Genomic DNA, 20,034 nt, shown 5'->3' with positions numbered 1-20,034 from the left:
GAACTGCTAGAGAGAGTCCAGTGCAGAGCCATGAAGATGATGGAGTGGAACATCTCCCTTATGAGGAAAGGCTGAGGGAGCTGGGACTCTTTAACTTGGAGAAGAGGAGACTGAGGGGTGACCTCATTAATGTTTATAAATATGTAAAGGGTGGATGGCACGAGGATGGAGCCAGGCTCTTCTGGGTGACAGCCAATGATAAGACAAGGGGCAGTGGGTTCAAACTAGAATACAGGAGGTTCCACTTAAATATGAGAAGAAAATCCTTCATGGTGAGGGTGACAGAACACTGGAACAGGCTGCCCAGGGAGGTTGTGGAGTCTCCTTGTCTGGAGACATTCAAAACCCACCTGGATGTATTCCTGTGTAACCTCATCTAGGCATTCCTGCTCTGGCAGGAGGATTGGACTAGATGATCTTTTGAGGGCACTTCCAATCCCTAACGTTCTGTGATTCTGTGATTCTGTTATTCTGTGACTCTGTGCTTTTGTGCACAGCATTACTCCTTCAATGAAATAAACATGCATAAATGCTCAATATTTCCATGACCAAAGCCTGAATTTCTTGCAGTGCCATGTGCCTGATGGTTGAATTAAGGCAATCTGTTAACCTCTCTTTCTTGTGTCTCTGTTTCCTTAGCTGTGCTAGCAGCTGAGCAGGTGAGGCAGGCAGGCAGAGACCTGGCTTGCAGCAGGCAGGGTGGCCGTGCCCAGTGCCCAGCAGATGAGACTGGGCCTGGCCGTGGGGGGCTGCAGGGGCCGGCACGCAGGACAAGACCCTCCCCCTGCACCCCAACAAATCTGCCCAAGCACATGGAGGTGTAGATCAAAAAGGCTTTATTGGGGGGAGCGGTCAAAAGGGCAGCGGCCCCTCGCTGACCACAGTGAGGATCCTTCCCACTGCATACGCCACGTTGTAGTAGGTCTCCTCACGCAGCATGTGCAACAGGAGGCGGTAGAGGAACTCGGTGTCACAGCAGGAGGCGTAGAGCACTGCAGCCGCCAGAAAGAAGAGGACAACCAGCTCCGGGATGACAAAGAGCACGCAGAGCATCCTGTGGGGCAGAAGAGACATGGGAGACCGGGCAGGGTGGACACCTCGCAAGCCCTTCTAGATATGGGATAGAGGGAACCCTTCTAGGAGCTCCACAGGCCACCTCCCCGGCCATTTCTCCTTGCTCCCCTGGGCAGGCTGGGACACGAGACTCCGCAAGCCTGGGGAAACATCCCGGCCCAGGGAAAAGTGACGCTGAGCACTTCTCAGCTGCAAAGGCAGCAGCCAGCCAGCAGCTCGCCAGCAGCCTGGCTTGTGAGCCCCACCGTTTGGAGCAGGCGTCTAGCCCATCATGCCAGCCTCTGCCCGGGAGCGGGCCCCAGGACACAGGGGACCCAGTGGGGACACTCACTGCAGCCAGTAAAGGAAACCGCGTCTCCTCGCCAGCAAGTCCTTCTCCTGCAGGTCAACACAGAGCAAGGACACTTGTCAAGCACTGCCGCAAGGTCGGGACAGACGGAGTTACACGGTGCCCCCGACCTTTGCCTTGAGCAGGAGCGTAGCCCATGGTGGCTGTGAGCTCCATGGACCCCTCTCCCCAGGGACACCCACGCTGGCCGGGGGGCAGGGGCTGGCACACGCTCTCCCGCTTACCATCTGTTCTTCCACCACCTCTGGCAGCGCAGTCTCTGGTGTCTCAGCCTCCTTCATCTTCTGCAGATAGCTGGGGGCAACAGGGCTTGGTTGGACCACTTACAGACCTCCACGGCCACGCAGGGGTTCCCCTTCCAAACATACGCCACCCCAGGCAGGGATTGGGCTCCCCTGTCACACCCCCACTCCATTGCCTGGCACCAGCATTGGCAGCCCCATCCCTGCAGGTGCTGCAGAGACACCCTGGAGACCCGTATGGGGTGAGGGGCCCAACTCACCAGGCCTCTTCCTCCTCCACCTCCTCTTCAAAATTACGTATTTCCCGACGCAGCACCTGGGAGTCAGAAGAGTTGCGAGTGCCTGAGCCCGCTGTGGCCCCCCGCCAGATCCCCCACCCCAGGGCCTGTGGGCACCCACCCGTTTTCCCCCAGCCCTTTCGGCTTTACCTCGGTCTTCTTAATAGCCTGGTGCAGCAACTCCACAGTCTTTGCATAGCGCCTTTCCTCCTGCTAAACAACGGGCACCTCATGCGGGCGGCTGGGCTGGGACATGGACACCCCCGGCCCTCTCCTGCCCCACGGCCGTGCCCACTCGGGCCTCCTTGTCCCCTCTACCTGCTGCGTCTCTTCTCCTCTCGCGCCTCCCTCCAGACATGGCGCCTCACACTGCTCCTGTGGGAGAGGAGGGCATGAGGAGCAGCCATCAATCGGGGCACGGGGACAGCCCCACCAGTGCACTCCCCTCGCCATTATCCCCTCCCAGCCCCCTTTGGGCACCACCTTTGCCCCCGTCGTGTCCCCTCTCCTTCCCAGCCCTGCAGCCACTGTGGGCAGACAGAGGGACCCCCATGCCCAACTCCCAACTCGGGACGCAGTCCACGTCTGGACACGGTCCTGAGCAACTGGTTCTAGGGGAGCCCGCTTGAGCAGGGGCACGAGATGAGACACCACCATCTCCAGAGCTCCCTTCCAAGCTCAACCAGGGTGTGATTCTGCGAACTCACCTCACACTGGGCCAGCAGAACCTCCAGCTGCTGGAGCACCTGCTGGCAGTTCTCGTAAGATGCCGCCACAGCAGAGTTCTGCAAAGAGGAGCCGCATGGAGACATTGAGCCCCTGACACAGCCTGAGCTGCTGCAGCTGGGGGAACATGGGCAGAGGAGGGGACACTGACCTCCTTGCTCAGCAGCCCTTTGCTTTCTTTCAGCTCCTCCTGCATGGGGAAAGGAGGGGTCAAGGGCTGAAATCTCACAGTTCCAGCCCGCAGTGACAAGAGGACAACTCCACACCTACCAGTGTCCCCCGTTGCCTTTGAGTCATGGGAGAATCCTGAAACAGGCACTCCTCGAACATGCAAAGGTCTTCCTCCAACATGTTCATCTCGTTTTCCTCACTTGTGTGTCCTGACACTGCAAGGTCTGAGGGACACGGCTGTGGGCACTGTTGGGCACAGACGCAGTTGGGGACTCTTCCCAAGAGCACCCGCAGCCGCGCTCTCTCGCGCACAGGACACGGCCACAGACGTGCACAGTCAGGGAAGCCCAGGGCCTTCCAGTGCACAGCGAACACAGGACAGGTCGTTGGCGACTACTCTCCAATCTCCTGCCCCGCAGCACCGAAGTTCTCCTCCGGATGCTTCCCCACCTCGGGGAGCAGCCCCTTTTATTGCCGCCAGGGTGCCCATGTCACAAACCCACAGTGTCATCGCGGTGACACGGCCAGCGCTGCCCATTGTGACATGGCCCTCCCCTCCGCGGGGCTGGTGCCAGCAGCAGATTTGGGCTCCAGCTGCGGCCGCAGGAGGAGCAGGGCTTCCCTCGCAGCACCCACTCTCAGCACACAGGCGGGAGCGAGTGCGGGCGCCACGTGTCGGCGTCTCCCTGTGGGCTTTGCCTGTTCCTTGACCAGCCGGCCGCCTCAGCTCCCCAGCCCAGGATCAAGCAGGAGCCAGGCTGCGCGTGTGCTCCCAGACGGCAAGGGGGAATGAGTGCAAACTGGAACACAGGAGGTTCCATTTAAACTTGAGAAGAAGACACTTAGAGTGATTTTCAAAGAGCTCAACAGTTGTTACAAACATCCGTGCGCAAAAACAAAAAAAAAGGAGTATTACTGCTATGATCACATTACTCATCATTAATGGTGCTGAAAATGGAAAGTTTTCTTGACTGTAAGGTTTGTGTAATAAATACTGTTTTGCTTTCTTGTTTTAGTTAAAAAGCTCAGATGTGAAATAAACTCATCTTTCTTGTGAGTAAAAATAAACAGAGAAATGTTTAATAAATCATATTGTGATTTATATTTTGTTGCCCTAATCAGCTTGCTATCTGCACTATTTAAAGGTTTGAGTTTTTTTCTTCCTGCTGAGGTTACCTAGCTAAGCAGCACATTGAGGCTAGTCAGAATGTTTTGGAAATCTCCTTCTTACCAGTGGATCACAGAAAAATCCTGAAAAACTTTTAAACTGTAAAGGAGTACATGCTGAACCAGCTTTTTTGCTTGCTTTGGCTGTCCTTTGATTTAAATTACAATAATAACGATAATTTAGTTACTGATGCCAAAGTATGCATTAACCTGTTGGATTAACACTGTAATACTTGCATTTAGATATCATCTTGTGCTTGTAAAAGTGCCTTTCACTTGAGAAGCTCTAAGTGTTTCGTACATTGAGCCTTGTTACTAGCAGAGTCTGCATGGCAGTTCTGAAGAACTTGGTTTTTATAGATTAAAAATAAAGAGGATTTGACCTGTAAATGACTCTGAAAATAAGGCGCTTCAGGAATAAGAGATAAGGAAACAGAAAGGTATCTCGATTTATGCTATTGTTGTCAATACAGTCTGTTCCTTTCTTAAGCAGAATTAAAGAAAAATACCAGTACATCTTGGTAATTTAATGCGATTATGTAATTTGTTGTATCTTAGAATTTAAGTCACAGTCTATATGACAAATAAAAATTAGTTTGGGAGCATTACCTACTAGGTGACTGTAATGTAAAACTATCAGACAATTTTGTAGGTCATACAATTGCTGTTCATGTAAAATTGCACTTACATGCATTGGAAAAATCGGTGACCATATAGCTAATTATTAACTTCTAAGTTCATTTAATTCACAGGTCTTAAAAAAGAAAAAAAGGAAAAAAGAAAAAAAAAGTGGGGTTCAGTGTTTTAAGATGGAACCAGATAGAGCTATATATTGTCTAGAACATTAACTTCTTGCAAATATTCTCTGCTTGGTAAAATATAAAAGAACATTAACATATTCTTTCTCCTCTGAAGTCTAATTCAAATTATTTTAGAACTAGTTTAACTTCTGACAGCTGAAATGCATACATTAGCTAGCTAGAGCCATCTGCAAGGCAAACACATTCTTACCTCATATGTTTCTAATTGGAACATGTTGTCTTTCAGGAAACATCAGATGCCATGCTATGACTGGTAACGAATTCTGGAATCACGTACATCCCCAAGGATTTATAATCTGCTTGGACTATGGACAGGCTTTTGTGAATTTCAGTTATTTACACACTTAGATAGTAAGCTTAATCATAAGAAGAGTTAAGACCCCCCAAACAAGGATTAATTTAGGGAAACTGGGATTACACAAAATTCTTTAAAGTATTTTTTTTCACTTTTCATCGAACAGGATGGTCACCTAGATTTTTATGTCAATATCTAACATCCTTTATTTTACACAGGTAATACAATGAGCCTATTTGAGATTTCCCTTCTGCTCAGTCTGAATTTCATTCTCCAGCTCAGAAATAATGGAGTACATTACATGGTGAGCATTTTTATACTCTTTTTTTTTATGACAGAGTAAAAAGGATTTTAAATAATTAATTTTTAATGCTTGTATCAATATCAAATGACTTACCATGATCTTGTTATTGTTGGCATTTACTTTTTCTGCTTCATGGTCTTGTTTGAGGATAAAAGATTACATGTGGAGTACATTTTAAGTGATTGCCTGATTACATTTTAATGCCTTACAGGAAATGTAGAAGTATTTCAACTGAATGTTGAAAATGTTTGATGGAAGATGTTTGATGGAAAATGAAATAGATTATATATTAAGTTAAAATGATATCTAGTGAAAAGTCAGAATATAATTACTGCAGTTTTCTCATCCTAAAACTAAACTACAAATTTAAATCAGCCATCACTAATAGAGGGTCATAGTGATATGTATCACTTGTCTAACAGCAATCTAGAAAACACAGGAACAGTTGTATTTCACTTGTAAATTAGTATTGAGATGTCAAGGGCATGAACTGAAGGAATTTTTCCAAAGTTTATAAAGCAGAATGGATATTTTAAAATGTGGTAGAGGGAAGGCAGCATTGCTGATGAGAGACAGAGGAGTATCTGTTTGGGATACGCTGTAGTACTGAGGTCTAGAACACTTTTAAAACTCAAAAACTACTTAAGTACACACAGGATACTGACTGCTGCTACAATATTAAAGAAGGCGCTAAAAGATACATTTGACATTTCCAACCATCCTGTTGGATCATTTTCAGCAGTAAGATTTTTCACATGTCATGAACAATCCTGAATGAAGGAGCATGCTTTCTCACTCAAGGACTAATTTAGAAAACCAGGTCCAGACAGGCTGAACCAGGACCTGAAGGGCTTTCATCTTCACAGAGATGATGAGCAAATAGGTTCATGAGCCACTCTTCTGTTCTTGTTCTCATTTCCTGCCAGCCTTGAATGATGCTGAGGGACTAGTCAGCTGTTTTCTAGGCAGTGGTCAGTAAAATAGCTTTGTGGCATTATCAGTGATCTTCCTTTTTCTAGGCCAGGCTGAAAGGCATCCACTACCTGTCACTCTACCTCCCTGGCAGCAGCTGCTGTCCTTTGCTTATCTGCTACTTTACACCTTCATGGTTGGTGTCTTGCAAGAACTAACTGTGCTCTGGCTCAAGGAATCCTTTATAGAGAACTTCCATACCAGGACCCAGAAGTCACTTTGAAAAGATCCTGGGGTTTTGTTTTTATCTTGTGCTACAAAGTGTTATGTGCAGTTCTTTGGCAGGGTGTTTATGTTCCCTCTCTTGATATTTGCCACAATTTTCATTAAAGGCCCTAAAATAAACTAGGTCACAGATTCTTACCTGGTTGTAAGTTCAGAGTTTCAGAGGGGTATGTCATGCCTCAGCACATCAACTGTTTGAAATGGAAGAACAGCCCCCAAGGGCAAAAGGTAATGAAAAATAATAGAACATAATCTTGTCTCCTTTGGATAGAGTTCAGCAGTCACAGGCCAAGCAAATGACCTTAATAAAACTGGCAATATTCAGGAATGTTTTAATGAAGAAGAAAAAATTGTGTCTGCCAACAGTTGCCCCAGATAACTCCCACAGACTTGCACAGGACACTTGTGCACTAGAGGATAAAACCTGAACCAAGTGCCAGTGGAGACTGTGTATCCAAAATATGTAGAGAGTGCGCTGTGCGGGATTCAAAGGGCAAGGAAAGCCATTTGGTCTCCCACATAACTTTGTCCTGCCAAGAGCCTTTCCTTAAGAAGAGAGCTCTGAGCTTTTTGTTCTACAGTGTCCATCTGCCGCCTTACCCAGAAGCATTCCTCACATCAAATTTGTCACCTTATTCAGCACATATTCTCCAGTGTGTATCAGAGATGAAGTTTGTCCTGTAGGATCTGTCTTTAACAAAATTGTTTTAGTGAAACCACAATATGGAATTACATATACCTTCAGTCTTCTTTCAGGAACATTATTGTTTTTTTTTAAATAAGAAATCACTCTGTAAAAATAAAATCAAGCAAAAAGTGAAATGTCCAAATAAAATATTATCTTTTATAGTTAAACTTCCACAGCATAACACTGGAAAATATTTTAAAATAGGAATACACTTTGAAGCCTTACCAGAAATGTAGAAGTATTTCAAATGAAGAAATTTTTGATGGAAAATGAAATAGATTATCATTAAGTTATTTTTAACTTATTTTTAACTAAGTTATTTCACCAAGTTCATTTTGACAGTATTTATCTTCCAGGATTACATCACAGAAGCAAAGAAATCCTAACAATTCTAAGACACTAGAGGTTTAGTTTACCTTCAGTCATTGAGTAATCAGATGTGGGTAAATATAAAATTTGAACTTGCTTGTGCCACAAGAAATTCTGAAAACTCATTTCAGAAATTCCATCAGAATATCTTTTATAGTAATGGAAAAAGGTTGTAAGACAAAAATCCAGTTGCAGATTTATATGAGAAACTAGATCTCTACAATGATGGCTCCCATTGATTCTGCTGTGATGTGGATCACTGCTGAAGTCCATCATAAATAGGGGTATTTAAGGTTTATCCAGCTTTGGCTTCCCAACATAAGAAACCCTAAAGAACCTATTTTAGAGAAAGGTGATCTTCAGTTCTGCATCAGGGCCCTTTAGAAGGAAGGTCTTATGCTGAGAATGCCAAACTGAGGCATCCAAAATCAGGAGGTGCTTTTGGAAATTTTAATACAAAACTTTGCCTGTATAAAAAGCATGTTTTATACTTTAACATTTAAATAACAATAAAAAATTTAAACAGTAAATCATTAAGATCTGCTTCTGACAGTAAGATGACTCATACTGAAATAATACAACTCTATTTCTTGTGATTCTTTCCTTGGTACTCTTCTGAACTTTATCATTAGTGGACTGCAACAACCACTGACTTCAATGAGGAAAGATAACACCTTAAAGTTTGAACTGGTACCCAAAGAGAGATTGGTTGTATTGACTCAAGATAACAGTGAGAGAAAAAGAATTATAATGGGTTGTTCCAGCCAGAGAACTATGGTTATGTATAGAAAAGAAAGGAAAATGACACAAATGTGGGACAAGTTCTTCCAGCATTTTAGTGCCTTCTGTTATTAAGAGAAACCATGATGTTCATCTTTTCTGTCTGCCTGCAACTCCACTTGCACAGACCTGGAATTCCACAGGGGGACTGTGCATCCCGGTTATAAAGTGGTCAGGGCTGCCAAGGAGAAAAGATGCTGAAAACACATCCATGAAAGCAACACAACACACCATCAAGATGGTTACGTGTCACATGATAACTGCAATAGCTACTCTTCCTCTCAGAGGTTCATGTTATCAGCACTACTTTTCTTGAAAAATGACAAAATTAACCAAACTCTGCTGCTTCATCAATCTTTTCCCACTGTTGTGGTTTAACCTCAGCCCGCAACTAGGACCCCGGTAGCCTCTCACTTACCCTCCTCCACGCCTTAAGTGGGATGAGAGAGAATTGAAAGGGAGAAGAGAAACTCATCAGTTAAGAACAGTTTAATAACAAAAAAAAAACCATCACCCTGCACACCCCACCCCCAAATACTACTCCTGCTACTACAACTACTACTACTACTACTACTACTACAATAAGGGATACTCAGTGGAATTGCTCTCACTAAATGGAGACTAATACCCAGCCTGTCTTGTGACCAACAGCCAGTCCCAGAAGTGAGAACACTCTGGTCTCAAACAGCTGATCCCTGCAGGAGACCGAAGAGGCAAAAGGTGGAAAGGCCATTGCCCAACTGCAAAATGGCAGAATGGCAAAAGGCTGAACTAACACTCAACTCCTGAACAGAAGAAAATGGAACTGAACTCACCAACTAACTAGCTGAAGAGCCGGCTCTAGCTATAAATATATACAGAGTGTGACGCTAACGGCGGGGAATATTTCATTGCCCGGCCCGGATGTCAATCTAAGTGGTGTCCTGCCTGTGCCCTCCTCCTCGCTGCTATTCACCTGCAGCTGGAAAGTTGAAAAAGTCCTTGGACTCTTTGGCAACAGACAAAATGTCAGTGAGTTCTTATATTCTTTTCATACCAATTCCAAAACACAGCTAGCTACTGAAAATATTAACTCTGTCTCAGGCAAAAATACAGTATTATCACATTATTTTCACACTAAATCCAAAATAAAAAACCAAGCCAGCTACTAAAAAGTGAATTTTCTAACTGCATGAAGAAAATTAACTTGATTTCACTTAAACTGGCTCATCCATCTCAATATCAGTAACTGTGGTAATGCTGTTGTGGACATACAATAAATATTTCAGGTGTGAATGTAGTGTACTGGCAAAGGCTTAACTTAGATCTCAGCTTCTGTGTGCAGATACACAGCTGTGAAAGAACCTGGTGTGCTTCACAGCATCTACTCCCTGTGCAGCTGCTGCTTGGGAATGTTTTTTTAATTATGTGAGGGAAGAAAGATGACTGGACCTTTGGTAGGTACGAGAGCTACAAACCAGGGCAAGGCAAGAAACTCATACACTTCTGAGTGTGCACAAAGTCCCTTTGCCTGTGGAGAGACAAACTTAGTCGTGACCTGGATTTCTGCTGCCTTCAACAGTTAATTGGTCTGGACTAACAGCGCCAGCACTGAGTATTCTTCATTATCAGAATGTGTTAAGATCCACACCTTGCTCCAAGATGATTTCTGACAAAAAGCTGCCCATTTCCCAGAAAGTACCAAAACAAATAAAAGGCCGGTTGTATGAAAAGAGTTAATCACAATAGTAAAAAATCCAACTAACCCTAGCTGCACCCCAATCAGAAACAGAATAGACAGAATAACAAACACAATATTGATTGAAAAAAATATTAAGGTTTAATTCCACCAAGCAAAATCTAGTGAAATTAATGCAAAATATTACAAATGACTCAAATTTTATTGCAAATATTTTAATACTGTTGTAAGTAAGAAAGAGAAGCTTGCGGAGCAGGATTAATATAACCAGAAAATTCCTTTCAAAGGACCTACTCTTGCTCCCACAGATATCAACAGCATTTTACAGGCAAAATTCAAGGAAAACCAGGTTTGAGCCTTCAAATTGTTATTGTATTTTTACAAAAGTATGTTTCCCAAAAAAGCAATAAAGGACACAAAACAGTACATCCATTCTATGCCTTTTAGGTGTTTTCCTATGATGGATGTCTCTCCGACTTGCATTAGTCTTCATTATGTACATTTGTAAACATTTAAAATGTATTATCCCCTGGAATTAATAACAAACAATATAAAGTAAAACAGTATAGCCCAAGAAACCATTTATTATTTAGGCTTTGAAGAAAGGCTGAGCTACACAGTTAGAAATACCATGCAAAATTATCACTCCTTCTAAATCTAGGAAAATGTAGCCACCCTCAGCCAGCAATTCTTGCTGTAAATGTACAAAAGGGGCCAGTATTACATTGGAATTTTCACTCTTCTTTGTTGCCTTTTTCAGAATAAAATCGTGATAACACGCTATTAAAAATTATATAAGTAATTGTTTCTCATCCAATTATTTAATAACTATATTATGTTTCTTATGTCTCAATATACTTTGGAATATTTCCTTAAGGATATAGCTTTATCAGATATCCTGGTTAAATAATTTTAAATTACATTATTACTGGAATTTCAGACTATGTCAGCTAAATTAAAGTAATTTTTCATGACATCTTTTTATTTTAGTATTTTTTGAGATTAAAAGGTAAAAGCAATTTTGGCTTAACAGGTGAAACAGTCTCTCTCTTTGCTGAGATACGAGCAGTAAATTCACAAGATTAGAGAGACAAACAAAAATTGCAGTTAGCATCCCAGTCCTGGCAGAGATGAGAAAAATGTTTAAAATTATTAATATTTGAGCATACAGACCTACACAGCTGCATGCAGCAAAACATGAGCCTATGATCTAAAACACCTAGCTTTTAAAAGGCTTGTTCGTATAAATATAAAATGGGAAATTCACTAAGTGCTTTACTACAACTTTAAAGCTTTCAAAACATTATACCTAATGCCACCAGTAACAGGGCTAGTCACCTTTACACAGACACAAAGTAATTAGACATACTGTAGTAACAGAGAATGCATTTCTGTCACAAACATAGCTACGTGGTGATGGTGAATTTCAAATAATATATCTCCTTAAATTTGCATATATTAAAAATAGATGGTAAAAGTTATTTAGCCCAATCAGTGTAGTTAGACTTGTAATTTTTAATTCCACACATATATTCTCAAAGAGATTATTTTATGCAGCCTGTAAGAAAACTAAGTATCAGTAGCTGATCTACTGCTGCTTTTCAGATTAAGTAGAAAGTTTCTAGCCTTGATCATTTTAGAGACTATGAGGCTGACCATGATGGCCCTGCTCCAGCAAAGAGGCATAAGCACATGCTTAATAAACCCCTGCATTCATTTCATTCCATTCCATCACATTTGGCAGATGGCACCTTCCACAACACATTTCTCCTTGTCCTCTGATAGAACAGGGGAGTACACCACCTACTGAAAAAACATGGGTCCCCCACACAAATCCTGATACCAGAGGGACTACATAAATTACATAAATATACTCACATGTTTTTCCAGATGAAACCACAGTGTACTTTGCAGGGTCATGCCCTTAGACATAAAAATGTCTTTATACATTCCTGAAAAGTAAGCCCCTGAACTACCTTGTACCATTCTTCAGCACCCGATTCCCGTAAAAATTTCTATTAATAACATCCTTTTCATTATTTAATAGATACTCTTTCACTTTCATTTGAAAATACTGTGTAAAGCAGCAAGTATGGAATGATTGCTGAACTGGCTGCAGTTTGATACTGTAACTCAGCAATCGATATATAGAAAAACAATAAAGTGCTTTAGAATTGTTTCACATGAAAGGTGCAAATAAATACTGTCCCCTCTTTTGTGACCTCCCTAGAAACACATAGTCCTGGTGAGCCCACACTTAAAAGAGTATCCCCAAATTGTTACAGCAATTTAATAATGATACTGATTCCTCAAACTGGAGAATGCTTTTTTCTCCAGTATTTACTGAGGTTAGCGTCCCACGGCACCATAGCCAGCAGGCCTGATGCTTGCCCTCCATTAGCTGTCTTGTGGGGTCCAAACACACTCATCTGGATGGGTAAAAAACGGCACAGCACTACTCTGGGAATATGCAGAAAAACAGTCCCTTTAATGTGCAGAACTTGGGGTTGTTAGTTCATTTCCTTCTGACTGCCATTTGCTGAAAAGATGAACTGTCAGCACAGCATGCAGTATTGTTTCTTTTTTGTTTGGTAGTTTTTTTTTTGTTTTTTTTTTTTTTTTTTAGGCTCAAAATTTTAGGCACTGAATATAGCACATCCCTACAGTAGAATGCTGACAGGTCTATCAGTGGTCAAAATTTTCCAGAATTTGGATTACACCATTGAAACAGGTCTGATGAATGCCTATATAATGCATGGTGCAGCACTGCAGTGCTTACAATCTCGTGTTCCCAAAAGCAGCTTTATTGGTTTTATGTATGAGAAACCGAAGCAGCAGTAAGTGAACAATGTGTGTCAACTTAAAAACTGAACCCCAGAAAGACTCAATGGATCATGTTTTGCTGTAGTACACAGAACTCCCCTAAGAACAAGTAGTACTGCATATTTCAGCTGAGTAATATGTTATACATTAGGTGTAAATCCTATTCCCACCAAAATCAAGGCACAACTTCCACTGAATGAAGTATGATCTGGATTTCACATTATATTTGGAACCAAACTCGAGTACTTTGTCACGTATAGCAGAAGTGTCAAATAGCCTCACAGCATCCTTGATGCAGTCTATAACAACTGTGATAAAAACGCAACATCAAGCAAACATTTTGCCTTCTTCAAGCTTTTTCTGTACACATTGTGGTTCACATGACTGCGCTCTTCTTTAAGTGTGACTATTACAGACTAAAAAGGGAAAAAGAAATAACAAAGAAAACAGAACACAATAAATCCTATTACCCAGTTGACTGAATAAATGTAGATTATCACCATGTCCATATCAAACCGCCATCCACGGCTATCGTCCTCGAAGTCCATGTAGTCCATCCTGTGAGCAGCATGTGGGAAATGCCTCCTCGTTACAGTATCTGAGCGTCTTTGAAAACCTGTTGAAAAAGGCACTAGGAGATAAAAAACTTTATAAAAGCAGCAAGAATGAGTTAAAAAAAAAAAAAGAGAAAAGTTAACACTCCTGTCCCAGTTATTTACCTAACAAACGGAAGCAGGAAATCTCACACCTCACTGCTAGGTTTCCTCACTTTGTTGGACAAGAAGCTCTCTGTGGATTTTGTTTTGAAAGATTTAAAAAGTGACTCTGTCTTCCATGTCTGGAAGCATTCCATGTCATGGAAACATTTGACTGTTTGGATTTGGCACTCTCTATTACAGTAAAATAATGCTATCTGCTTATGTTACCCAGACCTCTCCTTGGGTGCCTTCTTCCACTGAATTTGCTTCAGTGATCTAGAAGTGAAAGGGTACATATACTGTAATAGATTAATCTATTGATCTATTAATCTCTGGATTCCCTAAATCTACTCATCTGAATTCTTCAGTAATCAAGACACATTTGTACGTGTACACACATATTTCAACAGCACAAATGCATTTTAATTCCTGTTTCCAGTATCTGAATTTTTATTTTCAAAACACTCTTCTAAATAAATTCTCCTTGCTTTAATACTATGTCTCCATGTGAAACACACCAGGTTAAATTTCAGTTTTAATATTACTGTTTGTATGCTGATCCTACCTTAAAAATATATAGACAGATGCAAACACAGCCTTTCAAGTGGAAGTTTCAAGTAGAAGTAAAGATCCTATGACCCCAAGAATGGCCTGAGTGTGGGGTCCTGCCAGAAGGTCCTTCCTCTTCATCCCTCCCCCGACTCCTCTGTGTAGTAAGAGAAGCACCATAGGAGCATAGTTCTTGCAAATGTCAAGATGAGAGGTTAGAGACGTGTCTGTGCAACTGTGATAGACAACAGGTTGTGGCACAGGGAAAAGTGTGGGAGCTGCACTGCAAACACAGAAGATCTGTCCCATTCTGATGAAGGACAAGGAAGAAATGCAGTTGTAGTAGTCTGGATTTTCATTCAGTTTTCAGGTAAATCTCAACCTTTACGACACATTCTTTGATTTTTGGAAAACAGGTCTTTGCTGAGCTACCCAGGCTCTTATCCTCTGCACTGACATCACGTCTTTTGGAATCTCAAGGTGGGTATGAAGTGTCCCCTTCAGTGTGCACCACTGCACACCAGTGTGCCTCAGCGTGCATTTCTCAGTTTTAATCTACTACTGTGCTGCTTCTTGTCCAGCTTAATTAAACCTTCCTGAAGTTCATCAGTCTTCTGTTTTTGACTAGTGTAAACAATTGTGTATAATTGGTTTTCACACACCAGTAATTTTCATTTTAACATTCTCAGACCTTATTCAAGATAATTGAGAAATATATTTTTTCAAAGGGTCCTAACACAGAACTTTGCTAGAATTTCAACATTTTTCCTTTTCAGTGGTGGATATTGACTGTTTCTTTGTAATTTATTTTCTGAATTAATATTTTGCCCAGAACTTTTACAGCACAATTGTTTTCATGCCTTCCAAAGAAAAATATTTTATTTCTTTGATATCCTTTTTAAGATAGTTCATCAGAGACCTTCTGACTCCAAAATATATATAGGTAAACCCATCGTCCTGTTCATTTAATGACTGCTTTATTATTACTGAGATACAGAAATTCTTTCTTTGGAGAATCACTCTTGGTTAGACATCATGATATCACTGCATTTCATTTTATGGTTTACTTTAATGCAATCTGGATTAGTTTGTCACATACAGGTACTAGCTTTCTAGATCTGCATGCATGAGAATATCTCTAAAATTATTTATCTTATTTTGGAGATTATATGTGAAATCTTCATGCTAGTGATGATGTTTTATGATGGTTTTCAGTGACACCAGCTGGGCTAGGATTTGTCCCACAGCTAATTACGCTATACTGGCTCTAGAAAAAAAAAAAAAAAGAAAAAAAAAAAAGTAAAAAAGTCCAAGGATTTACTTTTAAAGTGTCTTAGATTACAATACCACACATTTTATGCAAGTGCATAAAACCTGCTTAAAAAATCTGCTTAAAGGTGCCAAAGATCTCTTTAAAGTAGAATACAGACCTCCTTGTTTTTTATGTTATGCTTTAGATTATGTTAAAATCAGGTTAATTTAACAGTATTTTTAATTAATGAAAAATAACATTAGTAATTTGGTAAAAAAATTCTAAAAAATTTTAGTCTTCTTTAAATACCTTTCTGCCAAAATGCTAATTTAAAAACTTACCTCAATTTTAAACCTGCATTTTTCTTAATTTATTTTCTAACTATTTTTAAACATTATTGTCAAATAGATTTATGTTATGTTCTACTTTTTAAATTTAATTTGCAGATGCCATTAGATTTTATCACTAATGCTATATCATTCACTTTGCCTTTAAACACATTTATTTTAGTGTGCATTATCCTCTCTGGAGGGTCTTAGTCAAGACTGTAACTCGTGTTTTATTTTTGTTTATTTCTATACTTAAATACAAAACAAAATGCTAAAAGATGGTTTTGGATCAATAATGGTAAGCAGGGAACCATGCAAACACGTAGTTACATCAGTTTTGACTTGGTAGCCCTATACACCATGTGTAATCCCCGTGGCTTCCCTGAGCATGAGTAAAGCTATTGAAAGTTGACAGCCAGTTATATGGAATAGATTTCAATTCTATTGCTGAAATAGTCTCTTTTTTACCATCCATAAATTGATTAAGCTTCAGTTGAAAATGTCAATAGTACAACTATTTTGTAAATGGAGCTCTAGGACTTAACAGATGTTAACAAAGAAGAACTGTTTCTTTTCCCTTTAGTGTATTACGAAATAAACTTGGGTACAGTACTGAAACCAATGATCAGATTTAGAAACCCTGTATAATCATGGTTGGGGAACAGCCTGCCTTAGCTTATTGAATTATTTGGTATACTGCTTCTTAATAGAACTTGTTTAGAAACTTCTTATATAGAACTCACTTAGCATAAGTAACTAAGTTTGCCTAAGCCACCAGCTGTGAACTTCTGAACTTTCTGCCTCGTTAAGCAAAAAGAGAGCCCAGAACTTGTTCACGGAAGAAAATAATGGAGCTTTTGATTGTCAGAAGGAGCTACATCCCTAGAAACAGGTGAAGGAATGGAATGGTCCGTCTAAAAGAAGACGAGAAACAGAAGAATGTTTAGGTTATTGCCAAGGACTTATTTTTCTTATTTTCTTATTTTTCTCCTCAGCTGCAGGTGCAAATTAGCAACTGAAGGACAGAATTGACTGACATTGAGTTGGGTTTGTCAAAGACAAAAAACTACCCACAAAGATAAGAAATAGGCCACCTTACAAAAATGAAGGGACCCAGTGAAGAACAGGAGACCCCAGGCTCTAATTTTGCATTTGGCCCAAACTGATGCAGATGATTGGGAGCTTAGATTGTAAGGGTATAATTTCCCAGGGTTTTTTTTTGCTCAGGATCCCCCTTCTGGAGGCACCCAGCTTGAGCTGCTCTCTATGCTGTGCCTTGCAAATAAATTATTTATTTAATAATACTTTCTGTAATTCATCTTGAGTCTCTGCTTTGGGAATCACAGAGAAAAGAAGCTTCCTTAACATCATGCACAAAGGTTACTGCGGGCTCTGTGATCTATACTATAACTACTGTCTTCAACAAATTCTGACATGAAAAATAGCTTCAGATCTCTGTCTCTACAGCTAGAGTGGAAATAAGCCATGTCTCTGTGTCTGGTTTTAGCCCCCTGAAGATAGAAACTGAGAGCTGTAGAGTTTCTCAGAAACTGTACAGCAACATGGAGTAGGGATTTGAATTATGAAGCAGAAGAACTGAGGGAGCTTCAAATAACTTCTACTGTATTCGCTCCTTTTTAAAAAATAAACTGTATCTTATTTGATGAGTATAGTCCCTAAATAATTTCCACACAGGCGTGTATTTGTTAAAACACAAATTTTACCTAACTTTTTGGTGCATGCCTGTATTGCTATACTCTGAACAAGAATTTCCTCTCAAATCACATGAATATGCATAGACAGTGCCAGCAGAGTCTGGCAGACTGTTAGTGGAAACCTGCTACTAGATAACAAAAACAATGTTCTGTGCAATTCACACTTTTGTACTCACCAAAGCATGCAAATCAGAAAGGATTTTCACCACAGCATCAATAGGCACATCTCTTGCATGTGTCCCTGCCAAAGTTGTTGCAACGTCTTTTTGAGGTACTAGAAATACTCAAATAAGACTACAAACTATTTAAAATGTTCTCCCAATTTTGTAAACTGACTGACCTCATTTTGCTATGACTAAAGGACATAAGATATGAGATGGCAAATTGTACTCTAAAAATGTGCCCAAATGGATAAGATGCAAGCTATAACAAACACTTACATTGTAAGTGTTCATGTAAAAATAAATAACCTAAGAACATTTATTCTCAACCAGATGTATCAAGATCACTTTGATTCAGTCTCCTCTTTCTGATTATGAGGTGCAGCAGTTAGGAAAAAAGGCAAGTACAGACTGACACCTTCCCATATGTGCTCTTGCAGCAACCAGCACCTTAGGATGCCAGTGCTTTGGAAACTGTGCTCAGAACAATGTGTTAAAATGCCATTGATAGGACTTTCTTTCACTATATGTGTCCCTGCATACTTTTGAACCAGATCTCATATCGCCCCTACTTACTGCACTTTGTGTCCCTTGGTCGAATAGTCTTAGAGCAAATAAATTTATTTCCTTTCAGGTGAAACTAAACCAGACATGAGCTCCAAGAACTCTGATGTGTTCCAGTAATATGCTCTGACCACTAATGGGCATCCAGCTCTTGGGATTGGAAGTAAGTTGCCACTGTTCTCTAAAATGCAAATGTGGATATCTGGCCCTCAGTGTCAATTGTTTTGCACTATCTATTATGGCTGATATAATTGTGAATGTAATAATGCTTCTGAGAGACAACGGACAATCTTTCCTAAAACATCTTTATGCCACTCATAATTTTACAGACTCTTGTATCTGTTTTCTGTAATATCCTTTCCAAAAGAAAAAGTTGCAAATTTTCTTTGTCTGGAAAAGCTTCCATAACTTGACCTTTCTGCATTATGCTTCACCCTGCTTCATCCTTCCTTGAGATGATGTAATCTAAAATTATATACAAAACTGGAGATGTGGTATCACCACAAATCTAGATAATGACATAATGTTTTCCATTGTGTTATGACTCTATTAGTTCCTGCATATCTTTTGACTATGGCTGTACATTGAATGTTTTCAGAAAACAAATCACAGTATTACCAAGCTCTCTTTTCTTAAGTGGCAACAGCTAATTCACAGCCCATCATAGTGAATATTATTATGGAGATTGCATAGCCTCTGTGGGCAACTGCTCCACCATTTGACTGTCCTCACAGTGACAGAGTTTTTCTTATTTGCAGTTTGAACCTCTCATATCCATTATTACTCATCCTCCTGCCATGCACCACTGTGAACAGCTAATCTGTCCTCTTGGTAGTCTCCCTGTAGGCATGGTAAGGTCACCTGGAGATCCTCCCGAAAGCCAACCCATCTCCACACTGAACAAGCCAGTTCCCTCAGCATCTCCTCACAGGTCAGGTGTCCCAGGCCCCTGAGCATCCTGATGTCCCTCCACTAAACCTGCCCCAATTTACTCCCCTCTTTGCTATATTGGTGGGGATGGGCGCAAAATCGTAGTATTTTAAATGTGGTCTGCGGAGTAGCAGGGGATAAAAGCTTCCCTCACCTACTGCTGTTCATACATCCTGCTCCTGTTCATACAGCCCAGGACGCTGTTGGCTTGCCTTGCTGCCAGGGCATGCTGCCAGCCCATGCACAGCTTGCTCTCCATCAGCACACCCAGGCGCTTTCCAGAGAGCTGCTCCCAGGCTCTCAGTGCCCAACTGGGCTCATTGCCAGGTGCTCTTCCTTCCCAAGTGCAGGACTTGGCATTTGTCCTTGTTGAATTTCACAAGGTTCCTTTCAGCCCATTTCTCCAGCCTGTTTATGGCCCTCTGTTTATGGCCCTGCCACTGAGCCTGTCAGCCTGTCCTCCAATTTGTTGTTCTCTTCAGACCTGATGACAGCTTGGAGAAATTGGACAAAATTTACCAGCATTCTGTACTTTTTTCAAGGATGCAATGACTTTATACTGCTTTTATAAATGAGATATCCTGAGCTTCCTGCATAAACACCAGCCTTCTCCCATTTGCACATCATATGGCATCATATTCTGGTTACACTAATATAATAGCTAAGTTGCAAGATTTACCAGTGATAATGCGCTATGAGTTCTGTATTTCCAACAAAGAAAAAGGCATATATTGCTAGAGAGGTTCATGAAACGATGGCACTTATCCTGCACGAATGCCTGCAAACGTGTCCCAAGCTCTAACTCAGTCTCAATCCCTCCACCAAATTCAAGTCCTCAAAGCATCTAGTTCCTTCTCCAAACCATGGCTACTCA

The 20,034-nt window shown here is 41.2% G+C and overlaps 1 protein-coding gene across 2 annotated transcripts in view; it reads right to left on the bottom strand.

The window, feature by feature from the left end:
- Positions 1 to 10,257: 10,257 nt before the first annotated feature.
- RNF180 (ring finger protein 180) overlaps positions 10,258 to 20,034 on the bottom strand; it is an 83,197-nt gene continuing 73,420 nt past the window's right edge. For both annotated transcript variants that reach the window (XM_065045274.1, XM_065045275.1), the window contains exon 7: positions 10,258 to 13,578. In XM_065045274.1, the coding sequence (XP_064901346.1) occupies positions 13,379 to 13,578 (200 nt within the window). In that variant the 3' untranslated portion in view covers positions 10,258 to 13,378. The remainder of the gene's footprint in view (positions 13,579 to 20,034) is intronic.

This window comes from Columba livia, chromosome Z, assembly GCF_036013475.1.
Source record: "Columba livia isolate bColLiv1 breed racing homer chromosome Z, bColLiv1.pat.W.v2, whole genome shotgun sequence".
Lineage (NCBI taxonomy): Eukaryota > Metazoa > Chordata > Aves > Columbiformes > Columbidae > Columba > Columba livia.
The sequence above is the reverse complement of the archived record's forward strand: the minus strand, read 5'-3'. Positions and strand labels throughout refer to the sequence as shown.